The 23,501-nt window shown below is 37.0% G+C and overlaps 1 protein-coding gene across 12 annotated transcripts in view; it reads right to left on the bottom strand.

The window, feature by feature from the left end:
* Positions 1 to 2,739: 2,739 nt before the first annotated feature.
* HMGCLL1 (3-hydroxy-3-methylglutaryl-CoA lyase like 1) overlaps positions 2,740 to 23,501 on the bottom strand; it is an 85,850-nt gene continuing 65,088 nt past the window's right edge. For 6 of the 12 annotated variants that reach the window (XM_048078051.2, XM_066994779.1, XM_066994782.1 and 3 more), the window contains 2 exons: positions 12,264 to 12,389; positions 2,740 to 7,827 (listed from right to left, as the gene is read on the bottom strand). In XM_048078051.2, the coding sequence (XP_047934008.2) occupies positions 7,714 to 7,827; positions 12,264 to 12,389 (240 nt within the window). In that variant the 3' untranslated portion in view covers positions 2,740 to 7,713. Of the gene's footprint in view, positions 7,828 to 8,827; positions 8,871 to 12,227; positions 12,390 to 23,501 lie in introns of those variants that run through there. The other 6 variants (XR_010830553.1, XR_010830554.1, XR_010830555.1 and 3 more) reach the window with 4 other exon arrangements.

Below are 23,501 nucleotides of genomic sequence, written 5' to 3'. Positions count from 1 at the left end.
AACTTGTTTGGGGATGAAGCAAAGTGCCTATTTCTCAAGAGAGAACTTACAACTCCTCTCATCATCTCTGTTTCCTATTCATTGTCTCTAGGCAATACCCAAAGTGCCCAGTTCTCCCCATGCACTGTACTGGGAGTCACGGGCCCTAACCCACCACTCTGGATCCCACTTTTTGGCAATTAGTTCTGGATTTCTCCCTATAGCTGAGTTAATTTTCTAGATTTAAGCTTCTATTTATTAGCGATTGGTTGTCTTTGTTCAATCTTTGTAATGATCAGGTTCTGGTCAGCACAAAGTAATGGACTGGCATTTGTTGTATTACTATTACCATAAGCAGTGTATGTATTAACCTGTTATGATAGCATCTGAGTAATTAATTTGATTTTGAATTTGATTACTTTGATTTTTTTCTGACTTCCCATTAAATGTAACTCACATAACAAATAGTATCAGGAATGAAATACTGGTTACACTGAACTCAGTTCCAGTTTTGACCATGATTGATTGAGAACAAAGGCAAGAAATTTAGAAATTCAAATTTCTGACATGATCAGAAGAGCAAGAATCATAGAGTTTTAGAGATTTAAAACAATTATTACACTAGACATTTTCTCTTTCTTTAGGATTTGCACAAAGCCAAAAAAAAAATAAAATAAAATAAAAAATCCTTCTTATTTTGTAATTAAATGCTATCTCATTACTAAATCAGCCTTTGGACAAAATACAACAGAAACAAGAAGTGGAAATTTGGGTAGTTTGCTAATCAGAAGGATCTCCTGTATCAGTATAGTAATTTGCAGCATTTAGTACATCTATGTAGGTATTTTGAGAGTAGTGTATTAATATTCTTAATCTTCAAACTGTAAAGAGGAAAAAGTTCAAATTTCTGAGAATAGTGTTGAGAATCCGTTTATCAGTGTTGGATAAAATAATTTCTTTATACAGGAAATATGAAGTGAAACCTGCGTTGTTCAGTTTGACTTTAAAAACCAGTGATGCAATGCTCAACCATCTGTGTCTCAAAATTTGAAGAAATCCATTTATATTCAGATTTAACTAAACCTCAGTCATAAAAACGTCTCTTGTAACTTTCTGTCTTATAAACCTTTCATTTTCTAATTAGCTTGTATCTGGATGTTAGGAACTCTCTTCATATGTGTGCTTAAAAACACCCATTCAGACACACAAAAGATGTATTTGAAACTGGGGTTACGTACGTGAGTTATTTTAAAAGACAGCAAAATATTTAGCAGAAATTGTATTACTTGTGCAACTTTACAGGCTCTTTTCATTAGGGCTAACTTTAGTGCTCAGTGGAAAAGTACATTTCCTCCATTACATATGTAAAATGTACCTGTATCACAATTCTTTTGATTTATATTTCATAGTGACACTGTATTCTGTCAATTGTATCCAGTCATTAATTATTAAATAAAGGAACCTCTGCTGTGATGATCTGTATTCAGGTGATCATGATTAGACTCTATTTCTTAAACAAAGAATAAGGAGTGCCGTATTCCAACCACACAGATACAGATAAAATTCAGTCAGCAGTATTTTACCAAGAGCAGTATCCCCCTGTTTTGCCATTTCAGTCCTAGGCATGCTTAAGACCCAACAATATCATATGTCCTGCAAAACAGTTTCATGACAGATGAAGAATCTTTTGTAACAGACTCACAATTAAAATCTTTTCCTCTGAAGCGAGACATCTGCGCCTAATTCCCAGCTGAGGAACACTGATGTCTCACTGACCACTTGGGATTCCCAGGTGATTTTGGGTAAGGACATGATTTGTCCCCCTTCTGTTGGAGCTGGGACATCACACAGTAAAAGAATGAAGAACAATTGTGCTAGAGGGAGAAAGCATAAATTTTAGTCGTAACATTCTCATTTGAAACAATAAATACTGGATTGCAGTGTTTGCTTTCAATATTGTTTATGCAGTTTATCTAAAGATCATTTCAAATGAAATGTGTAGTTTTTGAAACATACACAGGACTATCTCTTCCTTATGCAGCACTGAAGATACAAAGCTTTAAATTCAAGTCTATACTTCTCTTGTCTTACCACAGTGAGTCTTGAATTCTTCAAAAGGAAGATATTCCTTAGCCATCTCACCTTTTTGTGAGGTGAGAGAATGGGCTTCTTGGACAGACAGCTTTCTCAGGCTGTTGTGGGAATTATGATCTGGTACTCTGGGCTAGGTGTCAGATCAAACTAGTAACACAGTAGATGGATGGAAGGCAGGACCATCACTATCTGCAAGATAGTGCCTTAAAAGAGTGAATATCATTGGGTGTCTTTCCATGAGGGAAAACTTAAACCATTTTATTCAAGCAGGTGAAGATGACTGTCTGAAGCTCAGTAGGATTAATGCTGCTGACTTTTCCAAGAAAGTACTCCAGCTGACACGCTGACATTTCAGATCACATGCTGGAGCTGTTCAGTCTCCCATGAACTGTGCAGGGGTCTTTGACATCATGTACAGAGCACAGATTTCTACTTTGCATAGGAACATCTAAAGCTAGACGATGCCTCTGAATTTTTCAACTCCTACCTCCATTACTGGCTGTAGCTTTTAATGTTTAGTTAATGGGGGGAAGAAATGTTTTCCTAGTTACTTAGAAGAGATTTGTCAGCTATAAAAGCACATGGGAACAAATGATAAAAAGGTAATTCTAAGAAAACGCACTCCAAACAGATTACGAGGTAACAAAGTCAACACAGGCGTACATGTCAGAGTGACACCTTATATTTACTAATGCCGTATGTGAGAGCTGGTTAGTCAGAGCCGCTGAATCTGGCGTAATACATGAGCATATCAGTTTCAATAAACACTAAGATAGATTTTGTTTCATCTTCAACATCACAAATTGCAAAATCACAAATAGATTTAACGAGGAGGGTACATGTCAATTCCTCAGCAAACATATCTTTTTGACATCAGTTTCAAAGGACTAACTTGACTTTGGCTGTGGTCCTTCTGCCTGCTGTTTATGGTAGCACTGAAGATCAACACTGTGTTAGAGCAGGACCGTAGAGAAAAATAACACTCAAAAGCATAGCTTAACATCATCAAAAACAACAAGCCAACCAACAAACAAACAAAAGATTTATCAGCAAGAACTGGAATGGAAATGTGTTTTTCATTCAGTTCTCCATACTAATTTTTACATTTATGCAGTTCTCTAGACATTTCAGATTTAAAGAAATTATTAAGTATCCTGTCATATTAACAGGACTTTATTTTTTTAATTTTTAAAAAGAACTTGAGGCAGTCTGAGAAATCATACAAAAAATCTATGGCACAGAATACTAATTTTCAAGTATTTAGTATAGCAACTAAACAGTATTTCTACCCTTTAAAAATACCTCTGTGAAAAAATAGGCAGATCTTACACATTCACATTAACCCTTTGGAAAAACATTTTTTTCATTTCAACAGCACGGATCCCAAACATACGAATTTTACCTCACAGGCTCACAGTCTTCATTCTGTGACTCCTTTTTACAATAATAAAAGTTTTATGGACTCAAATGATGCTATTAAGAAAGGAAAATTAGCCAATGCTTCTCTGGACTTATTCACAAGACCAGAATATTCACTTCTTATTCCCATAAACTCTGGTTATAGATGAAAATGAAACATTAAAGTGCTGGTCCAGAGCCAAGTTGCCCTAATACATAAAAGCTTCAACTACAAAGCAAGCTGCTGCTGGAAGACATTAGCACTATGCATCTAAGGGATCCATGTCACTGCTGTCTTGTGAAAGGCACTGAAGAACAATTATGCCCATTACTAGTGGAACTGACCAATTTCTCCAGAAAAGCACACAAGCCATGCCTTTAGAATATAGTGCTTTGACCTGCCAAAGAAGACAATATTTGAATTTCTAGCTATTGCCAACAGTACAGGAAGAAAAACTACTATGAAAGTATTAAAGAGAATTCCAGCAACATGACATAGGTCATCTGTTGAACCTTCACAGGTTCAGACCAGGCCACAGACCAAAGACGGCCCTGGGCACTCCAGCTTACATACTCTCTGGCCCTGGCACAAGTAAGATGATCTCCATGTTATTCCATGAGATCTTTCCAGTGACTTCGAAACAGTGGAATTCAGAAGAGTCTTCAAAGCGTGGAAGCAAATCATAGAATCACAGAATCATTCAGGTTGAAAAATACCCCTAAGATCATCTAGTCCAACTTTTTACCTAGCACTGACAAGTCTACCACTAAACTATTCTGCTAAGTTCTACATCTACATGTTTCTTGAAAACCTCCAGGGATGGTGACTCAACCTCTTCTCTGGGCAGCCTATTCCAATGCCACACAACCCTTTCAGTAATTTCTCCTAATATCCAACCTAAACCTCCCCTGGTGCAACCTGAGGCCATTTCCTTTCATCTTTTACTTAGTGCTTGGAAGAAAAGCCTGATCCCCACCACTCTACAACCTCCTTTAAGGTAATTGTAAAGTATAATAAAGTCTCCCCTGAGCTTTTTTTCTCCAAGCTAAACAACCCCAGCTCCCTCTGTACACCTAATTTGTCTCTGGTAGGAAACCCAGAGAGCATCACCAAAACAGACAGGGAGTCAGAATGTCCTCACATTTTATCTGTGTGATCATGCACAGCACTCTGTTATTTTGTCTTGATAGCTTTCAAAAAATATATATAATTTTAATAATAATATAGTAATTGGGACACCTTCTCATGCAAATAAAACACCTGGATTTAAGCCTTCCATAGGCAGAGGGTTACTTCAGGGTGAACTAACAACAGTGTACTCAATGGGGGACACTGAAAGGAACCAAAGAGCAAGCACTACTCATGGTCAGTCACTCTGAATGTAAACTTAAAGATTTAGAAGCTCAGAAGCACTGGAGAGCAGTAGCACCATCATATCTCATACTGTTCCTGCCATGTTTTTGCAGGGATGTAGCCTCAACTGCTTTACTATGTGGTGAACTCGGTGCTACCTATGTGAGTAATGCATGCTTATAGAATAACTATTGGATTAGCCCTTGATCTTAAGGGCAAAATATGCCTATTTTTTCTGAAACTGAAGATTAGGCATTAAAATGCTCTGCACAGCCAAAAAAAATGCCACCTCAGGAAAGCAGAGCAGCAGAATATTATGTGCTGAACAAATTTTAGTAGCACAAACATGAGATGTCTAACAATTCTCAGTCACACTACAAGTAAAGAAGCATTTTCAGGAGATTGCTCACCTGGATCCACATGCCTAAATAATTTATTCCAGGTGGCACTTTTGGCAAATATATTTTTTTATTTTTTTATTTTTTGGATCTGGCTTTATGTTTCTTCCTCCTTTAAACAATCCTGACAAACAATCTATATGTCTGTGACCTCCACCCCCGATTACTATAACTCACTATGTGGTTGAAGCTGAACATGTGGGTAAAGTACTGGCTCCAGATGTGACTGCTCATCTCTTCCAATGCTTACATCATTATAGAATAACAGACCTGCATTTAAGACTCTTCATAAGCTCCCAAGTAGTTTCTAAGCAGAATCAACAAAGAACTGAGGCAGTTGAGGTTGTTCATCCCCACAGACCCACAGACCCACAGGTACCCTATTTCTGGGCATAGGGAGAGTTAAGAGCCTTAGGACATCCCAGATGCTGAACAACCTACAATGCACTACGTGCAGACAACGTACCTGACAACTTCTCCAGGGTTTAAGGGTCTCAGAGAAAAAGTCAGGAACCCTTCATGGTAGTTAGGATATAGGTGTCTAGAACTCTCAAAGAGCTGAGCAGAGCTAGCTCTTTTATTCTGTAATCTACACAGGTACCTTATTTAACATAGAAGTTGTGGTTGTAGTACAACCACTCACTTTTATCTAAGATGTAGTAGTTACTCTACTTAGCAAAAAGTGGATAATATCAATGCAGTTCCTAAACTGGCCTACAATGAGGATGGAACGTTTTCTTGTGGCAATCCAAGTACGCACCCAGAACAGATCACATAGATCGGGGTTTCCATGTCTTTAAGAGTACCTGTAAGTCTTCTTACTGGACGCCACAGGAAGAGGTGCAATTTATTTTGGATTGATAGGCAATAAATTTCCTGCCTCACCTAAGCAGATTTCTTTGCTTATCCTTTGACTTTTACCATGAAAAGAGCGAAACAATGCAGCTTATATTGTTTTTGACTGTTACTACAGCATAAACTGGATAGAGTGATTATATTAAAATTCTATCTTTGAGCTTCATGGCATGCCAAGTTTGATTTTGTTAAGCTGTGCCAATTCCAAACTCCAGTACCGGCTCAAAGATCTCAGAAAAAGTTCACTTTGGAATTTCAAAGGCAAGCTAAGATTCAGCTGTAACCTGGCAGATTTGAGTTCCAGACAAAAATGATCTACCCTTTTCCTTATTTACATGTTCTCTTCCACTTTGTTCCATCTCACCTTTTCCCAAGCTTCCATATTTTGCAGGAAAACAGAGAATATGGAAAAATATCATAGTTCAGGGATTTGGCCTACCACATGAACAGGCTATTTGCAGAAAAAAATACAGATCAAGGTTAAGTACACAGAGAATTCTGGAAGTATCCTACACGAAGTCAGTAACAATACTGATGTTTTAGACTGAAAAATGACAGTATTTTCATGCAACATTTGAACAGTTTATAGATACAATAAGGCTTTTCTTTGCATTTGTTCATTATGTTCTAAAAATGACAATGCAGTTAATTAGCATCTTGCTGAACTAAGACATTTAAAAGTATAGTATAACTGTCTCAAGAGCACAGGGATAAATTGGAGGTGGTTCCCTCTGTGTAAGCTAGTACAACAGAGCATTACTATCCTCAAAAATTAATGAGAATGTCAATTCATAGACTACAGAAGAAAAAGTCAAATTGTTCAATGAGACCTTGGACAAAAATTTAGCCCAAAAATTCTACACTACTACTACCCTGAACGATGGTTGCAAACCTTGTCAATTTTTAATTTCTTCATACAATTAGGTTTTAATACAGTTGACAAAAAAAAAAAAAAAAAAAGCAACTACAACAAATTTAACATATGTAACAAATAAGGAAATTTGCATTAGATTTGGAGGATCTGGCAGGCTGCCATTCACCACAAAGTCTTGGAACAAGATAAAGTCATCCATATACTTAGCAGATGTTAAACAAAACAAAATAACAAAAGTGCTATAGCTAAAAATTTCTTACAGTACATTCAGATTTGGCTCCATGGTCATTACACAACTGACTTGACAAATGAAAAATATAGATTCAGATAAATAAAACACGATAGAATGGCCACACACAATGTGGGATCTCATAAACTACTGCAAATATTTGTACTGTTCTAAAAGTAATCTTGATTAAAAATTAACTATGTATTCACTGCTTCTAACCAGTTTACCTAAAAAAAAATAATAATAAAATTCAAGTTAAAGAATGGTAAAATGGCCTGGTGTTTATACATTCTTCTCATCTGTAGAAGTACCAAGCATAGTGTTCTGTATGACAGTCATTTATTTCATCCTTACAAACCAGACAATTCTTGGCAAGACGCTACAGTACAGAAACTATTCCCATAACAAAAAGTTATATCTAGGTTCTATTTTAGTTCTTTGCTGAAATGATTTTCTTATGTTTGTTTTCTTGATATAAATGTCCTTGGTCAAGGTAGATGACAAATGTACTTAATCTGCAAAGAAAATCCATTCAATTGATTGTTCCACTATTGAAGGAAGCTTGTGCAACCTTTGAGTTTGTTTTCTTGTTCAAAGCTGTACAGATGAAGCTTCCAGCCTCCATCACTCTATAAAGATTTACTCCCTAAAAAAACAGAGGTGAAAAACATTAAGAATAATAAATGCACACACTGAAAATGCTTAAATTTCATGTTATTTTGCTCCAGGGTCTAATTTTTGAAAAGGGCCTGATTCTTGTCATAGGTCAGTAATGGAGCTCAGTAAAGTTACTGTGACTTACACAATAATCACAGCTTCCAGGTGTTTGGAAGGTTCTACCACTCTAAGGCTGCTTTCTTACCCTAACAGCAGTGCACCAAATACTCTAGTAATACATTTCAAACTCAAAAAAAATCTGGAATAAAGAACTGGAATAATAACTAGAAGAAGTTGTAATAAAATACAGTGTCTACTTATGTGCTGCACTTATCACCAAACTTCATGCTTATAAATATTCCATTTGTACCTCAGGAAAATGAAGGAAACATACTTTTATTGGCAACTGACATCAGTGAGAAACAATATCCTGCATTCTCTTGAACAAATATAATCATGATCTTGAAAAAGTTCCCCTCAATGCAAAAGTACAGTTTGCATAGCTAGTACAACTGACTAAAAAAATCGCAGCTGCTTGATCAGTGCTAGATAAAAAAATATACCTTGAGCAATCAACTGTTTTGTGTTTTTTTTTTTTTTAACTAACATAAGACACATATAGGTACTGCTTGATTGCTAAAATAGAATCAGATCAAAAAGGAAAAAACACTGCATTATTGGTCTCTTGAATTACTCATGTACAGTTAAAGTTTTAGACTTCAATTGTCCAAGTGATGCAAGCACTTGCTCCAAAAATTGGAATTTAGAAGCCAGTAAAGCCAGTACAAGGGATGCAAATGGGGACTTTGAAATGCAAATACACTGAGTAGCTACACAGAACTGGGAGAAGTGTGTTAGCTTAGTAAACATTAAAGAATGCAAGATTTATTACACCAGAAATACACTTCCATAACAATTACAGATTTATGTACTGAAGTACAGACCAAGACCTCATTAGGATGCTTTTTTTTGAAAGATCTAGCACTTACCATGTTCTACAGTAAACTTTGTTTTTTTCATTCTTGGAGTTGGCTAAGAATGTTAATGAGTATAGAAATTACTTCACAGAAATGCAACCAAAAACATTTTTAATTAAAAAAAAAAAGTTTCTGTTTCCAATCAGTTCTAGCATTTAGCGCCATCTAAAACTTATTGTTCAAACACATCTCTTTATAATTCTCTCATTTTATAGAGTTATAACCAGGGTGATTTCAGCTCATTCTTTTTATTGGTCATTACTACATTTTAGTTTGTAGAGAACTGTTGTACCTAACACAGTCTAAAAATTCTTACCATATCTATGCTTTTTACTAGGAAGAAGTAAAGTACATGTCACCATAGACATACTTGGTAGTTAGATTATGTAAGATGAAAAGTAAAAAGCATAAACTACGCAAAATTCACATTTTCAGCATTGTAACGATGCATAATGTGATACATGTTGATAAGAAACATGTTCACAGTTCACATTCACTAAATGGAATACAAGCATCTCTGGCTTTTAAGTTGTCTTTCTTATGTGTCATGATTCCAAGAGGATTGTCATGAGGACACAAAACCCAGCATTCACAAGTGTGACTTACAGATAGGTATGGGAAAAGAGTCGTGTCATATGTTTGTAAGGTTGTTGAGTCAAAATAATAGGTTTTCAAACAGATGCTCAGACATGTACTTAAGTGTACTTAGTAACCATTTCAAATATTCAGAATTCCTCCTTGGTACCATGAAACATAAAGACAAGTAATTCCAATAGTATCTATGAACTTGGATAACTGAGTTAAGTTACAAAAGCTTCTGCCAGAAGGCAAAGCTCTTTAACTCCCACTGACTTCAATTAATCACTTCTCATTCAGCAATCATAAATACCAAACCTCTCTGAACTTTGGTTTCGTTGTCAGTAATGTGAGGCTAAGAGTATTTAGTCACTTCTCAGAAAGGCTTGTTGTTTGCTACTTCAAAGACACCGTAAGCACAAGCTCTATTACTGTAATTACATAGGAACCATATAGAAATTGTCTTTGTACGTGGCTCCCTACAAAGTTTCATGAGCATTAATGGTCTATGACATAATTTGTTATTCATTCACTATGGTACAACCAATCGACCTTTTCGTAGATGGGCTCTACTACAAATTTATTTCACACTTAGCTTGCTAAAGATTCATTTCATGTGTCAATTCCTGGTTACATGTTATGAAGAAAAGTTCAGAACAAGTATTAATTATTATTTTGACATATCTAGTCAATCTGAACACAATAATGTACATTTAAACACTGTCCATCCTTTGGTGGACACTTTAAGTGACTTTAGTCAACAAAATAAGAGCTTTAATGCATAGATGAAAGGAACAAGAGAAGAAGCTCCTTGCAAATGGGCACAATTATAATTGTAATTTCATTTTGTGCCATTATACAAAAAAGGACATATTAATAGATTTTTTTCAATAATGATTTTACAGCATTGGCCGTGGTATCAAAACCAACCAACACTGCAAAGACCAAAGCTCATGTATTAAGACTATAATTTTGAGACTCTGTGTCTACATCCAGGGATTTGTCTCTCATCCAGTAAACCACTCTGTTTTTAATGGGCCAGAAAAAGGTCAAGAAGTGAAGCTTTGTGCTTTGCTACTGCATAATCTAAAATGAAAAAATGGGGAGCACTAAATATTTGACAATGAGATATTTATCTTCATAGCATTTGGAATCAGCCTTTAGGATAAGCTAGATTCCTGCTTTGACACCAAATCATTCACAGAATAGTAAGTCTTATCAAGTAGCCTGGAACAAAGCATGTTTCTTTTCATCAGGGCATTATTATTCAATTGATTCCTTTTGCTGGGAGTGAGTCATAAAAGTCAATGGGTATTTTGCCCAGAGAAAAGCTAACTCTAAAAGGTACCCAGCAATGTAAACTGAAATGCATGATTTCTCCTCCCCATTCCAAAGAACAGTGTTATTTTAAAAGAATAAGCATCTTCTTCATGAAAATGCCACCCCAAATCACCTATGCAGAGTTCAAAACAGAGTTCATTTGTCCAGTGGACACGTGATTAAACCTTTTCTAAACAGGTATCTCACATCTAACCAGAATTCCCTATGAAGCACATGAAAACAGAAAATCATTACAGGGAACTCTGTAAGGGACTAAATATGATTTAACAGTGGTCTGGGGATGTACAATTCAGAAACAAATTCCACAGTTCTTTTATGTCAAGGAACTCTGTTAGCATGCATGCCCCACTGAACTGCAATAGATAGGCAATAATTCCCCATTAACTTAGTTCTTCGCATGGCAGACATTAGACTTTTCTGTCTTTGCAGTAATTTAAATAAAAGCTACACACGTAGCAGTTTTGGCAGCTCTTAATATTTTCTCCTTTGAACCTGACTCTCAAAGTCCAAGTTAAAGGTAAAATCATTGTATTGCTTAAGTTAGTAAAAACTCATTATGCCACATTTCTAGAACAACGCTGACCAAAAGGAAGATTAAAGAACACATCCTTTTGAGAAGGTTCTTGGTTCCCAGGATTACAGAATTATTAACATGCCAACCAAACATGAGATACTAAATGTGTGCTCATGGAATGAGGAGGCTCACTGGCAAGGTTAATTAAAGTGCAGCTCAGTGCAGATAAGCTGCCTTGCCCTCTCCTTCACGAACAGGGCTGGAAATAAACATGACTGTGAAGCCTGCAAAAGTCAACAACTGTTCATAGAATCATAGAACAGCTCAGGCTGGAAGGGACCTTAAGGACCACCTAGTTCCAACCCCCCTTCCATAGGCAGGGATGCCACCCACTAGATCAGGTTGCCCAGGGCTTTGTCCAACCTTGTTTTGAACACCTCCAGGTATGAGGCATCCAAAACCGCTGTTCTAGCCAAGAACAGATTTTGCACAATTTTGAAATATATTAAGTGAATAACTGACAAATAACTCTGTCCTATGCTTGGGCTCCAAACACAATTCTTTATCTACTTTGAAGCCAGAAGAATTGACAGCATATTAATAAGCATTATGAAGCAAATCCAAAGCTTTCTAAAAAAAAGCTGAGGTTCACTCAATCTTTCCAGTGAAATGCTGATTGGACTTCTGGGGCAATATCTACAGCAGTTATATTTTGAGGTTACTGAGGCAGAACAATGACTCAGAGCAGTTGCTACTGAGCTCCTCATATCTCCCGTTAGGGAAATGGCGTTATTCAAATTCCTGTCAAATACTCAAACCCATCCTGCTCTAGATTGCTAGTGAAGACAATATTGTTCATATTGTGTCAAAGCATATTAAAACACTGACTTGGCAAAAACTACCACATGCTCCCAATATTTTTTGTACAGCACAACTGTCCGGTATGCATCTTATGTTGTCTAGAAAAATGTTTGTCTTTACCTTAAAGTCTTAAGTAGAAAGTAAAGATTATCTTACTGTATTGATCCCCAAACCATTAAGCATGTATATCACATCCTCTGTGGCCACATTTCCAGTAGCGCCCTTTGCATAGGGACAGCCACCCAAACCTGCAACAGATGAATCCACTACAGCAACTCCCATCTGGAAAATAACAACACAAAAATGCATCACCATCACCAGGTATTATTTATAATTATTCATAAATAGCAGGCTACACATATTATTTGCCATAGATAAGACATATTTCTCCACAAATGGATGTGTTCCTCCAAAAAAAATCTTATAACAGCCTCAGTCCTGACATCTTTATAAGGTAAGACTCTTCAAACACAGGATGTGGAACAGAGAACTAACAGTCAATTACATGTGATTTTGGCAGATAAGATGATTGCTGTCTTATAGCCAGAGTTTTATGATTTCTCTCTCTTAAAATCTCTGTGTGATGTTTTTAAGTAGCCTGCATCTACTCCTGCAAAGGCTTACACACAACCAAACACAATCAATGCATTTATTCAAATGAGTAACTTTAACACATGTATAAGTCTTTTCAAGTTGGAAGTCTTAATATTAGCATCTGAATTATGTGTTAACCAAAACATTTTGCGACATATATACTCTAAAATGTGTTTTATATTAATGGCTATGCTTCCACAAAGAATGCCAGTAGTGGCATTTTCTTTCCTCTGGTTTTATTTTCTTTCGTCTTTACTAGAGACAATGAAACCACCATGTTAATAATTCTGTGGACATTTTTCTTGTTCTTGTTTTAGAGGAAGACTACAAGCTATTTTCACCCAAGTTGAACACTGCAATGTAAGGAAGAATTACATTTTGACACATCTGTTAAAGAGTCTGAGTTCAAAACAACTGGAAATAAAAAGATTAAACAACTGTATCCTGGTGAGTCTGACCCTTTGTTTACAGTAGTCACAAGTCTAGAAGAAAGAACAGTTCCCGAAACAGTAAATTTCACACCCTAGCACAGTCTTGGAGCAGCTTTCAAAAGCCAAGTTGTTAAGCCGCTTCAAGTAACAGAATAGCTTGGGTATCACGGAAGGTCTCCATAGGTATAAGTTCTGATCAAAGTACAGTACTAAACTTTCTCATTTAAAGTAAGAATTGAGAAAACAGCCAATTGCCCTTAATTGATAATTTTCTGATATTATTTTCTTCCTACTTTATCTGATCTATTTCTCTCTCCTGATCCTTTCTCAGCATATTCATGATAAAAAATTGTAGAAAAATTACCAACTATGCCCAACAGATAGTATTAAATTTCTTATGGGATAAGGCCTTCTCTGTGTGTTTGGTCAGGGAAGGAAAGAGACCGACCCTGTGACTTCCACTGTTTTGTTCAATGAGCTCTTGCACTCTCTTCTTTCTGTGACTGGTTTTTAAGATAAAGCTGAAAGGGGGATGCATTTTTTTTTCTGTTACAATGTTAGGTATGTGATCCCAGCCACTTGAGTCTCCCTTGTCAGAGAAAGCTCTTCAGCCTTGCCCTTGAAGATTAGGTGCCTTTGGAAGCATTCAAGTTCTACAGATAATGAGAGTCACGTAATGGTATTAAGCAGAGAGGTCATCAGGTCTTTAAAGACACCAGCAACTCTCTACCTTATTCACACTAGAGTATCCCCTTCCCCTACGGCTAACCACCTAAAATTTATGCAGATGACTACCAGAAGTTTAGAAGAAGTCAGACCGAATGAATTACGGCTCACTCACAACTCAAATTCAGGACAGGAGTTCTTAAGCACAGACAAGTTTTCACCCCAGCCCTGATTTGGGGTTCTGAGAGATTCAGAGGTTAAATCACTCCTGTTGCTTACATTTGCAAGTCAGTAAGACCAGCTTAGAGGTCTGACTGCACTGCAAGCTGGTTTCTCTTGCTCTCATTCATACAGGGATCTAACCATCCCCATAGGCTAGGAACCTGAGTTTCTCCTTCAAAGACAGAAATGCAACTATTTGGTAAGTCAGGCAAAAGACAGTGTTGCAGTTCCTAAATCCCCTTTCCCAATATACTCATCAGCCTCACTTTATATGTGGGTATTTTGGTTCTGAAATTAACTTCCCTAGGGTTTTGTTGCATTTACAGTTCTATCATTGACCTTACTGGCTCTTTGAAGTTCCAACAGTTCTAGAGTGTAAAACTAAAGAGTAATCCACTGAAGTGTTGTCCCAGGTCCTATTCTAAGACATGGAACATTATCTTGAGCTAGGTAGTTGCTCAAAGCCTTTAATAAGGACCTCAGAGGAGAAAAGGTACATAACTGTGACAGGTAAGACGTTACTGTTTCATATTGCTCTCACAATGAGACCTTCTGAGAAGAATATTGTATTTAAAAGTACGCTAATCTGTGAATTATGGAGTGAATCACCAAAGTACATGTTTCACATTTCAGTCACTTGTCACACACTTTGTTTGTGTAACCTGCTGGTCAGAAAATGTGTTATACAACACATCTGTGCCCAATACACAGAGGGTATGTGTTTAAAATAGCTTTCAACAGGAAATTCTGTTTCTTTTGCATTAGCTGCTAAGATTCATACATTTACTCTAGAAATCATTGCTTCAAGCTCCAAAGTGGCAGCTGTCAGGCTTGCAAGTGTCCCTGCAGAAAGACACCAAAGGCCTCTTACTGGAAAGAACTAGGGCATGGTGAACGTCTGGGGAAGAGAAAAGGGAGACTAGCGTGTAGATGTGTTGGTTTGATACAAGCATGCATCCTACTACCATGCCTGCTGTCTCAGTCTGATTTTAAGATTTCCATCAGAAATAATGACTTCCATCAGAAATGACTGTTTCAGAGATGAAAAGGTAGAAAAAAATGCCCTTCTTGGCGTTTCCCCCCAGCTGTCAGGTTATGTCGTAACTTCTAGAGAATCCTTCTTGACATGCTTATTTTCACTAACTTTTATGGGAGGATAAAAATTTTAGAAAAATAATGTGCTAACATACATCACAATTGTTAAACTCCTAGGAAGATCAACAGACTCAGGAACAGCTTCAGCATAAACAGTCACTTTCTAACTCTAGCAAATTATCTCATGAAACACTTGTCATTGTGCAAAAATGGGAAAAATATCAACTAAATTGATTTTGTTGACAAAGTGGCATCCAAAAACAGATGGAAAAGTATGTCAAAAGCTGAGGAGAACCTACTCCTGTGGGTTATCACCTATATTACTCTTAGTATTACGCCAGTGCTTCACAGAGCTTCAACTGCAAGAAAAAAAAACAAGAAACAATATACTTCTAACATTAAAAGAGTGTGTCTTCCTTTAAAGTTCTCTTTACAACCCTTCTGATAAGATGTCTGCTGCACTGTACTGCTATTTCAGCAGCAGGCTCAGCAGCACCCATCTGTTTTTGCATGAGCTACCTCCTTCAGTGACAGGCAAATATAACGTGCTTTCTGATTCATGTGCAGAATCACTGCAGTTCATCGCCCGTGTGGCCCTATTCGAAAAGTATTTAAATAATACGTACTGCAAGCTCCATTCTAACTGTGCTAAAAACAGATGTTGGAAAACATCCTTCAGCAGCACTACTAACTAATTTGAAGGTTAATATTACAGCCCAGCCCGTCCAAGCACAGAGTCTGATATAGCACCTAATAAATAATTTCTCTGCGAGTTTGAGCAGCTATGAAGACGTTTTGCTCTTGCAGCACTTGAAAGCATAAGGGGCTTTAAAAGAAAAGCTAAAAATTGACATAAAGTGTAAAATAAGGCCTCATCCTTCATCACATGCACAATATTTGTCAGGTTTTTAAAGGAGATAATGAGTTTCAAGCCTTTCAGCAAGCTGAGCTTGCAAAGCATTCACTGTCAATATGAGATCTTTACAAAGCCCACAGTCTCATTGTCACTTCCTGACAGGCACTAAATTGTGCTGAGATTCATGAGATGTTGCACCGCAGCTATTTCATAGGATACATCCAAGATGAGCACTCACTGAGCTGTTTACATATGGATATGTGTGTGGGTGAACAATGGCCTGGCTTCCAGGACCACTTAAATGCTCCAATCTTTAAACACTTGCAGAGGTTTGACAGTCACTAAATTCCTGATAGTGGTTCCTGAAGACCTTCCAAACTTTAGCTTTGGCTAGCTTCAGTTACTCTCTAGAGAAGGCAGAAGACTTTTTGTTCCTGTCCCATGTTAACTTCCAAATTCCCCAAAGATAGAGCAAGGAATTAAATTCATCACCTTTGTCAAACAGCCAGTTTTAACAGGAAACCATTATTGCCGATGAATAATAAATGCTTCATGTTTCTTGGTTTGCTTTTCTGCCTCCCCATAACTTCCTGTTGGGACAGTCAGTCTTCTTACTTACCTTCACTACTGATCTTTAAACCTGGCTTCATCTGACAGAAATGTTTCTGTAAAATAAACTTTGTCCCTTTCTTAAAAATGGCAAGGTCAGCATCAGTAACTCCAGGGATGCATAAACTATAAATCTGAAGCTATAAACCAAGTCTGTCATAAATTATTATTTTTTTTTTTTTTTAAAAAGTAACATTTTGAAACCATAATATATGTTGGATTTTTCTGGCTTTTATAACTTTTTATCAGTTGCATTTATCAAGTAACTAGGGGATCTAGGGAAGAACCAGGATCCCAGGTATGCATAAAAAAGGTATCCCTATTAAACTGGAAAAGATTTGTTATCCCAGAAAGTTTACGGGCCACAGCACTGTGAAGTTCAGTACCACAGTGCCTTAAAGATAGGTGCATTTATACAAAACATCACTACATTATATAAGCATTTGTTTAAGGAAGAAGGAAGGGAGGAAGAAGTAAAAGGAGGACCTATGCATGTTGGGTCAAAGATTGTCCACAGAGAAGGCAGCACAAGCCTAATACTTCTGTTTAATACCGCAGCCCTGTCAGTGTGTAGCTGGCACAAGTGTGGTACTGTCATACTACTGTGTCTCTCTGGCATCAGTTACCCATCACTACTGGTATGCCATCAGGGAAACTCCTCCTCTAGAGATCTAGATAACTACAGAAATATAAGTAACTACACCAATAACTCTTTGTAAGGTGGCTGTGCTCACAGAGACTCTTCTATGAGTTATATTCTCAAACTGTCTAAAATCAAGATTTGCCACCTCCTTTATTTCAATAAGATAAATGCATGTAAATAAATATTATTTTAGTTTTGGCAAAATTAGAAACATGCATTTCTACACACAGCAATAAAACAGAATGACACGTCCCTTTGTGGAAAACCCTGAAAGCTAACTTCATTTCTTTTCTGCTTCTTCTCTCCTCTCTTGCTAAAAATTAATATATCACAAAAGAAAACGATACTTTTCAGAGGAAACTCCGCCACTACTGACCACAGGGTGTCACTGTTACATTAAAATCTATAATTTCCCATTTCATTTATTTAGAAAATTGGTACATTCAGCCAAAAAAAAAAAATCCTTTCCTCCTGAAACATATTGAGATGCAAGCAATTTGTGGGCAGACGTGCTGCATAAAATAGGTTAATACAGCATTCCTTTAACTTATTGCACACATCTTTTCATATTGCTACTGACACATTTATTATAAGCAAAGCTGGCAATGACATCTAGAGTTAAAGTTCTGTAACACTTCCCATCATAAGGCCATACTTTCAGTTGTTTATTACTTTGTCAGCCTTTAACTGCTGGATCTTATATTTTCCATGCCTTGTCTCTGCCTCAGGCTGGATTGTTTTGGAAAGTTTTAGTGAAAAATGGGGTTGGCCACTTCCGAGAACAAGTTTTGGGGAAGAAAAATGCTTTGTTACGCTAATATTCAATAATTCTAATTCGAACTTCTTGGAGACATTCTTACAGCTTTACACTCTCACATCTGGCACAGGAGTAGCACTGATTTTAAGGGCTCACATAGCCTGGGGTTAGGAAAGTTCCACCTCACTGTCAGGAACCTGGTCAGTCTGGTAACTAAAACGCCCAAGGGTCAAGCCAGCAGCAGTTGACAATGCTCCTTCCCTCAACCTCAGCAAAGAACTATGGAGCAATTTCTCTCTGAAACTAAGAAAATCTGTCTCTGGCCCGCAGTACATCACCTGTATGGGCAATCTCTTGCTTATTGGTGGAGCACTCAAGATCTGTGTTGTGGATCCAGATCTTCAGAGAATTTTCATGGATGTTTTGGGGGAATAAATGTCATTAAATGTACAAGAGATTGTTTTCCTGTTGATTTTTTTGAGATTTTGAAAAGCTTAGAAAGTCCTAATCAAAATCCTACACTGTAATAAAATTAAGATTGAGAAGCAGGAGTTCAGAAATCACTATTAGCATTGCCTTTGCGGGCATATTTTGCTTTCTTTTTGAGTATGTGTGCTCCTTTTTACTTACAAGTAACTATGGTTTGCTAATTCAGGACTGTACCTTATTAGAGCTACTCCCCTGCTAAGGATCACAAAACCTGCAGGGGGAGCAGGAGACACATTTTAAGGTCTTGAGACCCGTGAAGATGTGATGACCATCAGAGCACAGACCGACTTTCCATTCTCCCTGCCACCCCAAGCAACCCAGGGCGTTGCCAGATTTTCCAAGCCAGCTGCTGCTGATTTGAAGTAAGTAGTTATTGCCCCAGATGCTCTTCAGCAGAAGTCTCTGCTCTCAGATAAACCTCTGGTGGTTTCACAGTTTGTCTGCCTGCTATATGCTATGAATTAATCTGATTTAAAAATTTGGGATATTCAGTTTATAGATTCCAGTTCAGACACAGTCAGGAGACCTGTTAAACATGTATAACAGAGAAGATAATTTGGGGATCAGGAAGGAAAGAGGAACTAGAGAGGAAAAGCTATGGGCAGCAATGGAGTGGGCAGGAGGAGAACTGTTTAGTCCACAGATACAACATTTATGACAGATTGTCTGTGCCCTATATGCAGCCACAAGGTTCTTCTCACATGCTACATCACAGTGCAAATTAACAAAAATAAACCTGAAAACATACTGAGGGCTTTGAATGGACAGGAAAGACAAAAGGTTTACTTAAATTGGTGGTAACGGATTGTTCAGGGAGAGGAAAATTTTGCTGAGACTAAAGGACTGTTGGGAACTGGTGACACTGAAGTTTTGATCAAGAAACAAAATCCACTCACTTTGCCAGGGATGTCTGACAGAGGATAAACTGAGTAGAGAAGTACCCATAAAAATAAGACAGTTGAATTATCATAATGCCTAAAATATGGAGCATCAGCTGAGAATGAGTTGAATGAAGACTGGAACCACAGATGAAAATGAATACACACTGCAGGGAATACACTGTGCATTACGATACTGAAAAAGGACAGAGTGCTGCTGTGGTGAATCAGAGAAAGGCACTGTTCTAATATTTGAAGTGGATGTGGCAATATTTGAAGTGGATATGGAATACAGGAATCCATCAATGAAAATGACGAATCTGACCTGAACATCACATCATCTGAAAAGGCTACTTTCTGCATACATTCAGGCATCATATAATGTAGTTCAACTATCTTAACTGCACCTTTTGTTCGTATCTATACCTTAGAAAGAAACTACAATTTTTTTCAATCTTTTTGTTAACTCCTGATTAACTCCTGTCAGCTCCCAACCCTTTTAGTTACTGGAAGATCAGCTTCTGTTGATTCACTCTGTGGCTTAAACTGGGTGGCCAAAAATGTTCCTGGAGGTCCAATTTCCCTCAATTTGCATGATGTACTAAATGGCAGAGGACACTAGCTTGTACCAATGTAAGCAAGCAAAATAGGTGGGTGGCTAAAAACATTTTTTAATAAAGTACATTTGTAGCAATAATAGTGTTTATAAGAAAGCTGGAAAAGAAGAGCAGAACTATTTCATTCCATGGCAGTATTATGGCATGTCAGCATCAGGGTATCTTAAGGAGTGAAATGGTAACAGCATTTAAAATCCCATCTGACTTTCATTCAGCCAGAGCCCTCACACAGCAGCACCTGACTCCCCTAGAGCCAGGAACATCACCCACCCACAAAACCCACTTTGTTTTGACTTTCATTCCCCACATTATCTCTGAAATCCCACCCACCTGCCACCCTGTCAGCAAAAACAGGGACCTCCCCACATCCCTGGGGCTCATCTCCATATGTCCTCTGGAGTCCTACAGAAGTATCAGCTCCGTGTCTAAGGGCTGGTCACCTATACAGCGTGTGTGGTCTTCACAGTCTGAAACCACCACTGGCTCACTGGAGTAGAAGCTTGGGAAGCTCAGTGGACAAAAATTCATAAACCCATAGCAACACCTAAACAGAAGATCCTGCTGAAGCTAAAGTTTTTAGCTACTTCAGAAACACCAGGATGGTGGTGGGTTCTGTGCATGTTCCTTGAGAAGCCTAGACCCTCTCCAATTTCATCTTTACCCCTCCACTTTTCAACCAGATTTTATTGCACTTTGAATTTCCTTAGGCAACAGCAACACTTCAACTGCTTACAAGAATCTATTTCATGCAGGCCTAGATCTCTTGAAACTGCCCAGTCTTCCAGAGGTAAATTGGACTAATTCTTACTTTACTAAAATTATTATTCTCTGGGAGCTTGCTTGAGCAAAGGCATGAACTTCAAGATTGTATCATTATTATTATTAAACCCACTAAAATAGTTCTAACCTGCAGTTGGAATTCCCAGATTTGATGCCTCTTGTAGATCCCAGTGACAATCAATGAAATATAATTCCCCAATAAGCAGGCAGAAAGAAAAGGACCTCATTGTATCAGAGAACAAAAATCTGTTTTCATCTTTTTAACTGTTACTGTATTCATTTCACTGCTTTCAGAAGAAGCAACAGTTCTCTTAATTCCTAAGGCTACTTATTTTGTAAAAGATACCTAATGGAAGTCACACATTTCTAACAGGGCACATGTGTTAAAATGATGTAGTCTGCTACTTTGATCAAGAAAACCACTTTAACTTTCATCAAATGTATAAATGTATTATTTTATGCATTGTTTTACTTGTTCAGATTAATTCAAAATGTAATAACAGAATGTTCAGAATTTTGAATTCTAATTTAGTTTTCCCTGGTATCATCCCCATATTGTGTTAATATACACAATAAATGTTTCATATTTACAATGCATAGTGTATGCTCATAGCAGTTACTTTTTAATGTGCTAGATAATTCTTCTTTCTTCTCATTTCTCATAATATATCTCATGGCAGAAATGAAGAATTGTACATTCTATCTCAAGTTGAATAAATGTGTATCTCCATCATTTGCTATCATTCCATATTAGATTTAAAGTTCAGGTCAAAAAGGATTAGTACAGTTAATGCTGTTAAATAAAAGACTGCACTTTTTATTCAGGAATAACTACTATTTTGAATCTCTCTTACTTCTATTTTCATAATCCCTTGAGTGAAACAATGCTTTATTCTGATTTCGTATGTAGGACATAAGGAAGTTTGGAGATTCTGCTCCCTAATATTCATTGACAAAATATATTCACCATAAAGAAAAGTAAATTGCCAAGATGTATGGTAAACTACCCATAGAAAAAAGTTCCTGGCATTTATTACATCATCTGGATTACACAGGTGCATATTCATCTTCTCCCATATTTGGAAAATAAGAACTGTATTCTCCATTCGAACGCTTTCAACTTATTTACAGCTAGACCTGGAGACTTAATATTTATCATCACAAAGTATAAAGCCAAATGTCCTTTTTCTTCAGGAGCACCAAAGATTAACAGATTAGAATGTTTTCCACATGTCCATTTTACTGTCAAGAGAATATTAAAGAAGTTTTCCAGCTTCCGCAGCTCAGCCAGATGTCAATGGATCCCACAGTGAAGCAAAATTGGCAGAGTAGCCTTCTCATGACCCCAGCATTGTTTTATCAAGGATCAGTTTAAAAGTATAAAGGGCCATTTCTTGCTGAGATCTGTAATGTTTTTCAGCCCTTTTCCCCTGCAATTACACAAAAGTGCTGACTTTGTTGAACTACTGATATGCAGTAGTATTCCTTATGACTTCTCTCACACTGTGCTGTAATTGCTGTTTGTGTTGGCACAAGAAAAGTACCATGTCTTGTTTCCACTGTACATTTCCGGACTTTGGTTTCAGTAACATCAGTGTAGGATATTGTACTGGGCATATGTTTTGTTGTGTAAACATTAACTGGTAATTTACCCTGTCAATCTCCACAGTATGGCCTCTAATTAGCAGAGGTTGAGGGGCTTCAGATGGACATTTTATAAAATATTTACAAAGCTATACTGCTGCTTTTTTCTTCATTGGTATCAGGGTTCTGAAAATCATTGCATGGAAAAAAATACACCACCACAAAAAAAAAAAAAAAAACATAAAGCAAAACCCAACAACGAAAACAAATGTATTCATTTTTGCACACCTCATTCTCTAGAGGAAGACCAGGTTCACAGTTAGTTAAGCAAATGTTACAGCAAAATTTCAGTACATGTTATGGTATAATAAACTATTAAATATTTGTGGGTTTTTTAATTTATTTATTTTTATTATTTCCTTCCACATCTTTTGCAACAAAAAACAGTAGGTTATTTCCACCAGTACATTTGTTTTTTTAATTTGTTCCCACAAAATAAACCCTGAATTTGCAAATAGCTATATACTTGCTTAATTTTATTCCAGATTCAGACAAATGTATTTAACAAATGGGACCAGTAAGGTCATGTTGGAAAATATAGCTTCTACTGCAAAGATTCAGAACCAAGGAGCGAGCTCCCTTTAAGAGCTCTGGAATATATGTTTTATTCATTCATCTATGTAATTTCAAGGAAGTAGAACTTTCCATTTTCTGCTACAATATGATGTCCTAAGTAGAAATCCAGGAAGGGATTAAACAGTTAATAACTACAGTAGAGTAGTGACCAAAGAGCATGTAATCAAATAGGGCATCTTTTTGGACACCGTGTGTCAGAGTGAGTCTTTATTTAACATAAAGTTTTCACCATGATTTTCATCATAATGCAGTAAACTTTAAAAGAAAGCGTAACAGTTTCTCAGCTTCTACTATTCCATTATAACTGGATCAATTTGGTAATGTCCATTACATTACATTACAATACCTTATTACACTACAGTACCTCCAAAAGAATCTTGCCTTCCAAGGTGGGCAGTCACAAAATATAATACATTTTTTTCCCCTTACGCTGCATAAAGTTCCTTTTTTATATATCAAAAAATAAAAAAAGACAGTTGCAAATTGCTCATCTGAAACTTCTTCTAACAGTAAAGCCAGATCACTGCCTTTGTTTTA

The sequence above is a fragment of the Anser cygnoides genome, chromosome 3 (assembly GCF_040182565.1).
Source record: "Anser cygnoides isolate HZ-2024a breed goose chromosome 3, Taihu_goose_T2T_genome, whole genome shotgun sequence".
In the NCBI taxonomy this organism is placed as follows: domain Eukaryota; kingdom Metazoa; phylum Chordata; class Aves; order Anseriformes; family Anatidae; genus Anser; species Anser cygnoides.
Note: the sequence above shows the minus strand (reverse complement) of the source record. Positions and strands in the feature narration are given on the sequence as shown.